General features: G+C 52.0%; 1 protein-coding gene across 1 annotated transcript in view; it reads left to right on the top strand.

Annotated features, from left to right (window-relative positions):
- ANLN (anillin actin binding protein) overlaps positions 1–5,472 on the top strand; it is a 44,415-nt gene extending 38,943 nt beyond the window's left edge. Inside the window, exons 23-24 of the mRNA XM_036010407.1 lie at positions 1,444–1,616; positions 4,161–5,472. Of these exons, the coding sequence (XP_035866300.1) occupies positions 1,444–1,616; positions 4,161–4,284 (297 nt within the window). The 3' untranslated portion in view covers positions 4,285–5,472. The remainder of the gene's footprint in view (positions 1–1,443; positions 1,617–4,160) is intronic.
- The last annotated feature ends 6,842 nt before the right edge of the window (positions 5,473–12,314 follow it).

Below are 12,314 nucleotides of genomic sequence, written 5' to 3'. Positions count from 1 at the left end.
AACCAGGCTTTGTCCCGCGGTTCGTCAAGTGGCCGTGCGGCGTTCTGTTCCGGTTGGCGCGGTTCTCGGCGTTGCGCTCCCCACCGGCACTCAGCACGCCAGCCCCTCCGCTGCTGTCAGGGTCGTGGGTGCGAACTGTTTCAGCGCTCTGAGCTTTATGTTCTCGTTCCGGGACTAAGCATTGAGAGTAAGCATCTTTTCTTGTGTGGTTTGGCGATTTGCATTTTCTGTGGATTGATTTATCTACCTACTCTATCCATTTATAGTACATCGCAATTTTTTTATTTCCCTTGTCTTTTGCTTGGCATGTATTTTATTTTTTATTTTTTTAATTTTTAAAAGCTTTATTTCTTTTTAGAGAGAGGGGAAAGGAGGGAGAAAAAGAGAGAGAAACATCACTGTGTGGTTGCCTCTCACATGCCCCCTACTGGGGACCTGGCCCACAACCCAGGCGTGTTCCCTGACGGGGAATTGAACCAGCAACCCTTTGTTTCACAGGCTGGCACTGAATCCACTGAGCCAGTCCAGCCGGGGCTGGACCATTTTGTATTTTCAACAGCAGCGGATGCGAGTTTGTTACTCACCGCTCAGCCAGTCAGCAGAGGTTATCACTGCTCTTTCCAGAGTTAGCAACCCTCATGCTTTAGAGTGGCAAACCGTTTTGATTTCTTTTTAAGTCACCAGTGCAGTGGCCACTTTTGTTGGCTGTTTATAACCTGGCTGTGCCTGCAAGACCCCCACCTCTCCCCACTTTCAGGACCACTCGGCCTCCTGAGTGTGTACCTTTGACCCTCAGAGGGGTGCCACAGCTCCCAGCAGGTCCCCGGAGCTGGGGGGTGGGGGGGCTCGAGTGCTGGAGGCCGGTGGGCAGCGCTGGTGGATGAGACGGTGCGTCCGGGCTCCTGCGCACAGAAGGGGAGGGAGCGAGCGAGCGAGTGGGCCGGGCATGTTGGGCGGGCGTGTGTTTCTGGTGATGGAAGCTGGGGGGCGGCGCACAACCTCAGGACACTGTTCCTCCGTTCGTTCGTTCCTGGTTTTCAGAGTTTCCATCTGTGTGAGGTTTTCCCCAGCAGAGTTTAGTTTTTGAGTTGACTAAGAGCTCCAGTTGACAGTTTGGCTCTGACTCCTATGTCCATTTGTGGTTTTTATTATTAAGAAGCATTACAGAGGGTGGGGCAAAAGTAGGTTGACAGTTGTTCGTAGGGGAAATAATGCACTAATGAATAAATCATAATACAGGAGAAAACTGTGTTTCACGGACTCCCAACCGTAAACCTGCTTTTGCCCCGTCCTGCATATTATTTATATTTCTCTAACTTAGTGTAATTAAATTTTACATTAATGGCTTTTTAAGCTTACACGAACTTAAATGCCGCTTAATGCCTACTGACTTAAATGGTCTTGTTTTCTCCTAACGATCTTTTTAAATGCCTGTTTCTGAAGAACCCCATAGGAAGGATAAACCTGGCCAACTGCACCAGTCGCCAGGTAGACCCAGCCAGCAGGGAGTTCTGCGCGAGACGCCACACCTTCGAGCTGATCACGGTCCGGCCGCAGAGGGAGGACGACCGCGAGACCCTCGTCAGCCAGTGCAGGGACACGCTCTGCGTCACCAAGTACGTCACGTCCCGGGCGGCGGGCGGTCCTGCGGGCGAGGCAGACGCCGGCCCGCCAGGTGCCTTCCCGTGGGAGACCCACCCACCAGAGACGGCCCTCGTCCTCAGAGAGAGAGGGGGCAGCCTGACTAAGGAAGCGAGACACACGAACCGTCAGCAGGAGCACCACCGAACGGCCGAATTCGCAGCGTCAAGGGAAGCATGACATTTAAGTGACAGCTCAGCTAGTCATGTTTTCAGCACACGCCCGGCGTAGCCGTTTGCAGGGCCCGTAGCTAATATGCCTCGGGGTGAGTTAGAAGATTTCATGTATAATTGGGAAGTCAAGTATTATTTAAAGAGATTTACTTACACATCCCTTCCTTTTCATTCCAAAACGCCCCTGATTAACCAGGCGGCTCACAGGAGCAGTCGCCCTGCTCTGCACGTCTCTCGTAGGAGACTGACAGAATGAACTCTTGGGAGTGTCCCTTTTGTTAACCCGAAGCTTAAGTTGAGGACACAAAGCTTATTGTTAAGAGTCTTAGGATTCCTTTGCTCAGATGCCTAAGAGAAGCTTAAAGACCACTGTCAGTGCCCAAAGCTGTGAGTAGGGACACAGGTTTGACCTTGACACAGTCTCTATTAATGAGGCCGTTGGTGGTCCTTGCAGACAGGGAGCAGGATGGAACTGACCCATGGGTTTCTGGTGTGGAAATACCAGAGAGCGAGAGCCAAGAGACGTTATATGTGTTAACATGGAGCACAGTTGCCTGCATACTCCCAGGCTGTTTTACAGTAGCTAGATCGGGGACCATTCCCTGGGAAATCTGGATGTCTGGGTTACTTCGGATCAGTTCAGTTGGGATCCTTCCCTCCTTTGCCCTGGGGGCCTCTGCGCAGCGGCGTCAGGCAGGACAGTGGGGGCGCAGTGGGTTTAGTCATTTTGTCCAGGTTCATGGTCGCAGGGGAACCAACCAAACTGCAGTACAAGTGGTTCCTGGCCTCTGGGCCCATTTTAATTTAACCCTTTAAATAGTGCATTTCTCGCATAGTCTTTGCTTTGATGTGCTAACGAGCCCTCCCAGACGAGTCCTTGACCGGCTCCTGTGGTAGAAGTAGTGGGATCCCACGGCGCCCCGCCTCCCCTGCACTTCAGTGCCTGCCCTTTCCCTCAGTGTGACATGGTCACGAGTGGGGTGGACACTTCTTTGTCCCAGCTCTTGGCACGCAAGTTCTCGGTGCAGCCCCGGCCGAGTCTCTAGCTCTGCTTGGTGGCTCCTCGGAACTGTTGCGATCGTCTGTTCTGTAAACTGTAAGCATTTTCCTGCTCTGCGTTCCCCTTTGCCCCACTCACCTGTTTCCACACAGGGCCTTTTATCTAAATTTAACGTATCTCACCTTTGTTTCCACTAACCGACGGTACTGCCTCTCCCTCAGTACCAAAGGTTTCTCTGCTGATTAGTCCTGCCTGCTTCCCGCTGTAGCGCACCCCCACACGGGAGGCCGCGCTGCTTGGGGTGCTTTGAAGCCGACAGAGCTCAGTGTAAATCCCAGCTTGGTGACTCACCGAGTGCCACCGCGGCAAGTTAACTTTGCCGGCCCTCTGAGTCTCCCTGTGAAATTTCACCCCTGGGGAAACCAGAGGGGCGGTGGGGATCCAGGGGTGGGCCTGCGGAGCACAGGGCCAAGGGGCACGTGGAGTGGAGTCTGCAGACGGGCCCTGTTACGGCCGGCAGCGTTGCATCCTTTCTCACTGACCGCTCGGTGACCCTCACTGCGGGCTCGGTGACCCTCACTGCCTGTCTGTGCTCCTGTCGTTTCTGCTGCCGGTGGGGGGCGAGAAGGAGTCCGATGCAAAAACCTTCCGACAGCTGTCTGCCCCCTAGAGGAACACTCTGGCTCGTGCCTTAGAGAGTTTCCCCCGGCCCTGCCCCTCGCCTGCCCTGTCCACTCATCGTTCGGCTTGCAGCCAGATCCGGCTGCAAAGCCGAGACTCCCGCAGTGGACAGAGAGGTCCGGGTGGACGCAGCCTCAGGGCCTCCAGAGTGTTCACTATAAACCGCACTTCCCGCTCACACGGTGCCGTGGCAATAATGGGGCACGGGAGAGACCGCCATCCCCCGCGCAGCCAGCGAAGGTCCGCCAGCCTGTGGTTCCAGCTCCTGGGGAGTGCGGGTTGGAGGGATCTGGGGAGCCCCGATCGAGGCCTGTGGTGTGCCAGCTCTTGGGAGGAAGTGGCCCGCACTCGGGGCGGCCCACGCCACCCGGCTGCCCAGGCCAGACCACCCGTGCAAGACAGTGACCGTGTCCGGTGTGGAAACGCCCTCATTTACCAAACGTCATCAGTGTGCACTGTTGTGGTTCCGCTAACCAGCCGACAGTGTAACTGTTTACCATTATGATTGAAGAAGCTCTCCCTGTGGGGCTCTCGAGCGCCCACGAAAAGAGGGGAAAGAGTAACTTGTTTGACGGGTTTGCTCAGCCCTTCCCCCGAGCAGGCGCGCAGGGCGGTGCGGATCGGGCGGAAGGGTCCTGAGGCTCGTGTGTTTGTCTGTCCCGCAGGCACTGGCTGTCCGCGGACACCAAGGAGGAGCGGGACCTGTGGATGCAGAAGCTCAACCAAGCGCTCGTGGATCTGCGCCTCTGGCAGCCGGACGCCTGCTACCGGCCCCTCGGGAAGCCCTAGGCGGGGCGGTGCCCCTGCGCCCGGAGGGCGTGTCCGCGCTGTGTCCCGCGTGTGTCTGAAGAGCATCAGACAGGCTGATTGCATTTTTTTTTTTTTTTGCTTTAAAAAACGAAAGGGGATGTGCCAATATTCACTACATATTATGCAGTATTTATGTCTTTTGTATGTAAAACTTCAGCTGATTTGTCTTCTGTCCTTCGTAAATAATTGGAGGGAAATTCCTTATAGTTGATTTTACTAAATCTTAATTTAAAAGTCTCATTTTCCTATAAATCTAAGTATTCAGTTATTCCTAATAATTTTTTTTTAAGTAAGAAACTTTAAGTTGCCTTCTTGGTCCTGTAGGTCTCAAAGTAGAGGGTCTTTGGGGTTAGAGGTCACGGGTTCTGTAGCCTGAGTACTTCCTCGGTGGGGTGGTGGACCTTCGTTGGGTCTGTCGTTGCCAGGGACCGGGAACATGTCCGAGGGGCCTCACGGACCCGTTCCCAGTGATGGCGGTGAGGACCATTTCAAATGACACACGCACATTAGCCTAAAGCTCGCGGCTTCAAACGGGAGGTGGGGCTCGGGGGGTAATGTGTAAGATGTGGGGGTAGGTGTGTTGTTTAGACGACTTAATAATCCTATGGTTTACATTTCCTCAGTTACGTTAGATGCTGTGTGGTGCAGACTTTCATAGAACACAGGCTTTTAAAAGTCACGATTTTTGCTGTATGTCTTACAGACTCCTCACAGACACGTGGCGTGGTAGTTTTTCTCTGTTCTGGTAACAAGAACAGATGTAAATCCAAGCGCTTTTATATAAAACAAGCACACTTTATAAGCTGCTGCGGACTAACACTTTGCTCGCCAAAGTTCTTGACTTTCTTACTTTTCATGTCCATGTAGGACGGTGTCCAGAAATCCGTTATGAAATCATTCGAAAAACTATTAAGTAGCATATTTCCTTAAAAGCCTAATACCTTATTCTTTATTTTTTTTTGTTATAAAATATTGTAAAACATGGTCTCAAACTTTTAAGTACACTTTGAATTTCTTTGAATTGTCAAAGTTATCGATGATCTCATTTATAAACACTAAATTCTGTCACCTGTCATTGTATCTTTTATTGTTTTAAATGTGTTTTATGTGTATTGTAAAAATGTATTTTATGATCTCTTACCTAAATAAATACTTGCAAGTGGCTTACAGAATCAGTTATTTAAGCAATCTTATTGGCAATCTATTTGAAAAAAAATGAAGTAACACTTCCCTAATTTGGTGAAGGAAATAGACATGCAAGTTCAGGAAGCACAGAGAGTCCCAAAGAAGATGGACCCTAACAGGGCCGCTCCAAGACACATAATTAACATGCCAAAGGTTAAAGATAAAGAGAGAATGTTAAAAGCAAGAAAAAGGCAGTTACCTACAGGGGAGTTCCCATTAGACTGTCAGTTGGTTTCTCAAAAGAAACTTTGCAGATTAGGAGGGGCTGGCAAGAAATATGCAGTTATGAAAGCGGGGACTTACAGCCAAGATTGCTCTACCCAGCCAGCTAAGGTATCATTTAGAATCAAAAGGCAGATAAAGAGCTTCCCAGACAAGGTCAAGTTAAAGGAGTTCATCATTACCAAACCCTTGTTATATGAAATGTTAAAGGGACTTAAGAAAAAGATCAAAACTATGAACAATACAATGGCAACACATACTTATCAATAATTGAATAAAGAAACTAAGCAAAAAGAGCAGACAATCATGGATACAGAGAACATTTTGAGGACTGTCAGATTGGGGGTGTTTGGGGGAATGGGTGGAGAGGTGAGGGCATTAAGTACAAATTGTGAGTCACAGAACAGCCACGGGGATGTAAAGCACAGTGTAGGAAAGGGAGCAGCCAAAGACCTTACATGCATGGTGCATGGGCATGAACAAGGGCATGGGGATTGCCCGGGGGTGTGGGGAGTGCTGGGTGGGTGAAGGGGGGTAAAGGGAGGAAAGTTGCAACAACCATAGTGGCACAACCAATGAAACATAACTTTGAAGATGTGAGGTGTGCTGCTCCACGGCCCCAGTCTGCGGGGCTTCTCGAGGGCGTTTTCCTGACAGCCCCGTTCATCTCTGTCTGTGTCCCAGGGCTGGGCTCCTGTGTGCCCTTCGGGCTGCTGTGAGTGAGGAGGGGCCATTCCCGCTGGTTCTTGATGTGCGGCTGAAGGGCGGAGGGTGATCCCCAAGTGCTTAGCAGAGACTGAGTGGAGAAGGGACCTCACCAACCAAAAGCAGGAATAGGTTTGGTGGGATCGATGACAAGGTCCCTTTTATTCACAGATCTGTGTTTATTGTTGTGGGCATTATCTGTGATAGTGCAAAATTCAAAAGGCACAAGGAAGTGAATGAAAAGTATCTCTTCTCCCATTGCCACAACCACTTCTATCAATTTCTGTGTTCTAGAGACACTTCTATCAATTTCTGTGTTCTAGAGACAGACTGTGCATATTACACATGAATTATATTCCTTTTTGTTTATTGATTTGAGAGAGAGAAAGAGAGAGATTGGTTGCCTTCCATATGTGCCCCTACTGGGGATCGAACCTGCAACCTAGGTATGTGCCCTGATCCAGGATCGAAGCCACAACCTTTTGGTGTTCAGGATGATGCTCCAACCACCTAAGCCACCAGGCCAGGGCAGACGTGTTATATTCATTTGTTCATTAAAAACATTTCACACAACTCTTTGTTGTAAACTAAAGGAAAAGAGCATTGTATCTTATACATTAACTGCAGGGGTGTGAAGCTCATTTTCACCAGGGGCCATGTACATCAGCCTCGTGGTTGCCTTCAAAGGGCTGAATGTAATTTTAGGACTATAAATGTAGCTACTCCTTAACAGTTAAGTAAGAGCTCAGCACTGCCGCCGGGTAGAAACAAGGTGCCGGGCTGGATAAAACAAGGTGGAGGGCCAGAGTTGGCCTGTGGGCCTTGTGTTTGCCCCCTGTGATACAAAGGGTATATACAATTCCATTTTAGAAGAGATTTAAGGTGATTGTGGAACAGCAAGACAGAACTACCTCGTGTGTAAACAGTGAAAAACGCTGCTCAAAAGAATTCCCTGTCCTCGGCCTGTGGGACCGCCGGGAGCGTTGGAGTGGACAGGACCATCTGGGGCCTGTGGCGTGAACACAGAAGTGAGGACAAAAGGAGCACGTTCTTTGGGGGAAACATGGAAAAGGAGTGGCCGATGACGGCCATCCACCAGAGGAAACCAGGCGATCCTGGCGAAAACAAAGAAGAATCCTCACATTCTGACCACAGACTCGGAAAACGCGGTCTGAAGCCTGGGGCAGCCAGCTCAATGACGTGGTTCAGGCGAGAAGTCAGGCTGCAGCGGAGTAAATCTCCAGAGGGAAGAGCGGCAGGGTTGAGCGCCTAACAACATCCTGCCTGGCAAGTGTCTGTAAACGAAACACAAGCAACAGATCAGGACAAAATACAACGTACTTACTCATCAAAGAGTTAACATGCGAAACACATAAAGAAAGAGCTGCCGTGGCTGGCTGCTGCTGTCGGAGCATTTACTAGGATGCACCAGGCCATATTCTTGGTGTTTTGCATGGATTATCTCCTATCATCTTCACGCGGCCTTCTGAAATGGGCCCTGAATGAGGAGACTAAAATTTAGGCAATTTTTCTGAGGCTGCATGCTTAGCAAGGGCCCACCAGGATGCTAACCCAGAATCTGCATGCTTCACCATTCCACTATGAGACTTCTTAAATCAATAAATAAAATGTTAACCTAAAAGAAAGGGGCAAGTCATATTAGCAAGAACACACACACAGACACACACACACACACACACACACACGTCCCAAGAGCCAACAAACGTAAAGCGAACGCTAACGAAGGGAAGAGCACACATTTAAACTGGCCCTCGCTCAGACCGGTGACGCTGGAGTCGGTGTTGCTGAGGAACAAACTCGTGTTCTCGATGAAAATAGAAACTGATTCAGCCTTTCTGGATGGCCATTTGGGAACTTCCCCTAATCCCCTAATCGGAGCTCTGGTCCAGGTAAAGGTGGAGCCGTCATTTCTAGGCACTGGTTGCTGCGGGGGCGGGCGGGGGCGGGGGGCGTGGTACAGGGCGGACTCAGCAATTGCCTGGACGCCTGTGGTCTCTCGAGTCCATGGATGTGTGCCCTGGCCGCAGGTGATAGGTGAGGTCTCAGGTGAGGTTGGAGGAACATCTCCCCCAGCAGGGAGCCTTCAGGTGAGGAAGCACCACTCTTTTACACCCTCTGTCGTTAACGTCGGGAGACCAGGTGCACAAATCCGTAAGTTCTAAGTTCACTTACCGTAGCCAGCTGTTGACCAGCCGCAACCTGCTAACAGCATTCCCTGGGTAGAGACCTCCTAGCAAATACCAGTCTTTGTACCAGGAGGCCCGGTGTTCGGCACATTTACGAGGACTCTAGGTAGAGCTCCTTCTTTCCTTCCCCAGAACCAAAGCCCGGCTTCTGATTCTTTGAGTCCTCCCCCTCACTCTCCTCGGATGACCAGGCCGGCGAGCCAAGGCACATGGGAAAGGATCGTCTCAACACCGTGTTTAAAGGGAGAAAGTGGGCATAGCTCGGAAGTCCCTCCACAGGGAAGTTCATTAGAAATAATCTCCAGGCCAATGAACGGGAAATTACGGCACGCTCTGCAAAACCCCAGGCCGTGTTCGAGGAGAAAGAGGAAAAATAAACTTCCGGGGCACCTCTGAGGGCGGGGGCACGCCGTGTAACCGTGAGCGATTATAACACGTGTGTGCACATGCCAACAGTCCCCCCTCCTCTGAGGTCCCGCTTTCCGCAGTGCCTGCCACCCCCCGGCCAACCACAGTCTGCACGTGTGAAATGGAACACTCCAGAAATACACACGAGTGTTCATGTGCGTGTGTTCTGCCTGGCAGGACCCACCCTCTGCGCCTCTGCTCCCCCCGCCCCGGAAGTGAATCATCCCGGTATCTGCTCCCAGCCCGTCCGCCAGTCAGGGGGCCGACTGGGTGAGCAGGCAACCGTCGGTGCGGGTGTCGCTGCGATTGAGTTCACGTAACTCTGTTTGACTGAGTGACGGTCCCGCAGCACCAGGGTGGCGATGCCGCCATTCACACCTGCCAGAGGGAGGCAGGCAAGTGCTTCCTTAAGGGAGAAGGTGCCAGTTCTCGACTTCAAGAGGAAAGGGAGAACAAAGGCCTATGCTGAGGTCGCCAAGACCTACCAGGGAGGAATAAACCCTCTATCCGTGAACGTGGGAAGAAGGAAAACGAAGTTTGTGCTAGTTTCGCTGTTGCGCCTCCAACTGCAAACGTCACAGCCACGGCGTGGCATAGCTGCCTGGTTAGGATGAAAAGGCCACCCACATTTGTGGGTGGGAGACGGGAGCAGAAACCGGGCTCACGGACGACCGGCGTGCGGCTCCAGCAAGCGCTGCGCCTGCCCGGAGACGTCCAGCCCTGATTGCTGCAGGTAAGGGGCGGCCACAAGGATTCAGGAACGGGTGTTGGACTGAGACATAGAGACGTTACCAGAGGGGCTGCGTCTGCCCAGGAAGAAGCTGCTGCCACATTTCCTGCAGGTGGAAGCGCCTGAAACTCACACAAAATAAGAATGACACTGTAAGTGTCATTGAAAAAGGAAATTTTAAAAAAGAAGTTGATTAAGGAGACATGGTATCATCCAAATCAAGTCCTCCATTATGAGGAAACTGGGCTTATCCGTAAGAAGCTGCCCGAGAGAATCTATCTTCAGGAAAGTGCCCAAAAGGCACCAGACATAAAAGAAGGAGGCAGAGATGATCTGGCGCTTTGTGGCAACGCCACAGAGCATCTGACGGAGCTGGGTGGTGCCGTGTGCCCAGCGAAGAACCCAGGAGCTCTCAAAAACAAACACGAACATCACCGGGTGTGTCCTGGCAACACCGTTGGAAAGCGTGGGCGGCCCCTCGTGTTCATGGAACGGTCCTACCGGTGTACCAGAGGAGGAAGGGTGAGTGCAGCACAGTGAGACATGAGAGAGAGAGAGAGAGAGAGAGAGAGAGGCCACCTTCGAGTAACTTGTTGCGGTATATTGCGGTTATCGGGCTATGTTATTGTGAGTTATTGTTGCTAACCCCTCCCTGTGCCTCATTCATAAATGACACTTTAGCACAGGAATGTATGTCTAGGAAAAAACATGGTATATTTAGGGTCTGGTGCATCTACTGGGGGTCTTGGAACATGTCCCTGTGGCTAAGAGGGGACAACTGTACCCGGATAAAAGGGCGAGTGGAACCACGGCTACTTTTATTGAGGAACAGCAGCAAGAAGGGGTTGGGAGCAGTATTGGGGGGAGGAATGCTTTGACTTTTTTTTTAAAGATTTTATTTATTTACTTTTAGAGAGGGAAGGGAGGGGGAAAGAGAGAGAGAGGGAGAGAAACATCAATGTGTGGTTGCTGGGGGCCATGGCCTGCAACCCAGGCATGTGCCCTGACTGGGAATCGAACCTGCGATGCTTTGGTTCGCAGCCCGTGCTCAATCCACTGAGCTACGCCAGCCAGAGCAAATGCTTTGACTTTTAAACAAATTTGTATAAGGTGTGCATTTATTTTTTATTAAGGCATGTATACGATATATAAACACACACACACACACACATGCACACACACACGGGAACCAAGGGGATGACATTTACTGCAGGAGACGGAAGGCTCACAGGCCAGACCACACCCGAGCAGTAAGCATGGCAGACATTTCACATGGCTTCCCGTTGGGAACTTCAGGACAGAACACGGCCCCCCCCCACCCCCCCGCACGGCCTAGACGAGGACTGCCTCTGCTGTTGACTTATTTCCAGCGTATCTAATATGTTCTCGGGGAGAACATTTCCACAAGGCTCATTATGTACATGGAACTTGAGAAGGCTTTCAAAATTAGAACGAGAACGCCACCGTGAGGGCGTGGAGGACCCCCCATGTAGGGACCACGGGCCACTGGATGGAGAAGGGAAAGGGTCGCCGACAGGAGTCTGGGGGGAGGATGGAGGGGGGCCAAGGACTCTGCTCTGCACGGACTTCGTGCCATCACCCTCTGCGCTCGCCGTGGCCGTTGCAGACAGATGCTCGTGCTCCGGGACCGGAAGCTCTCTTCTCTTCGGGGCTGCAGGTAGACGAAGAAATGCGAACGGCTCTCTGGAGAGCGGTCTGGACACCTGCACGCACGGCGCCCAGCGTCGGGGGCGTTTAGCGGCCTGTACACTCCTGAGCGTGGTTCCCTGACATGGAAAGGTGAATGAGGCAGGCACACGGGGGCCCCTGCCTCCCCGGAGCCCTCCAGCTGTTAGGTTGCCCAGAGCCTCTTGCAAAAGAGAGCTGCCGACGGGTTCCTAGCGTGTTGTACTTGTGGCTGAGAATCTGCGTCTCTGTCCCTGAAGAAGGCGAGGGACGGTGGGACAGGTGCCACAGTCTGGGCTCCGAGCCTCTTTGCGACAGGGTAGTACATTACTTCCCAAGTGGAAGCGTTGGCAGCCTCCCTGTCTTTGTCTCCTGGAATGCTGAGCCGTGGCCGCGCACGCTGGGCTGGCTCGTGCTGCCTCGTGCTGCCGCGGGACTGTCTCCCTGCAGTTGTGGGGGAGGGGTTTGGGCGACACAGGGAAAAAGGAATTCCGAGCATTTTACTCAGTGTAAAGCACGATTTAGAAAAAACACCCTACGCAGCCCTAGCCGCGGGGCTCCGCTGGTCAGAGTGTGTCCTGTGCACCAGAAAGTCGTGGCTTCCGTCCCCGGCCCGAGGTCCGGGAAGCGGCCCCGTCGGGAGGAGGTGGGGCCCCGCACAGCCCAGCAAGGACCCCTGAATCTTTGTTTGCCCGCTGACAAGTTGCAGATGATTTCAGATGTCACTTCTGGTTGAACTTGACAGACAGGTCTTGGGGGCAGAAAGCTCCTGTTTTCTTCCTGGAGGGAAGAAGGGGCAGGTATAGCGCCATCCACTTGACGTGCTACAGAGTTTCCGTCCTTAAGCCCTATGTGAGCCGTCACCA

Source organism: Phyllostomus discolor, chromosome 10, assembly GCF_004126475.2.
Source record: "Phyllostomus discolor isolate MPI-MPIP mPhyDis1 chromosome 10, mPhyDis1.pri.v3, whole genome shotgun sequence".
NCBI lineage: Eukaryota > Metazoa > Chordata > Mammalia > Chiroptera > Phyllostomidae > Phyllostomus > Phyllostomus discolor.
This window is presented reverse-complemented; position numbering and strand designations above follow the sequence as displayed.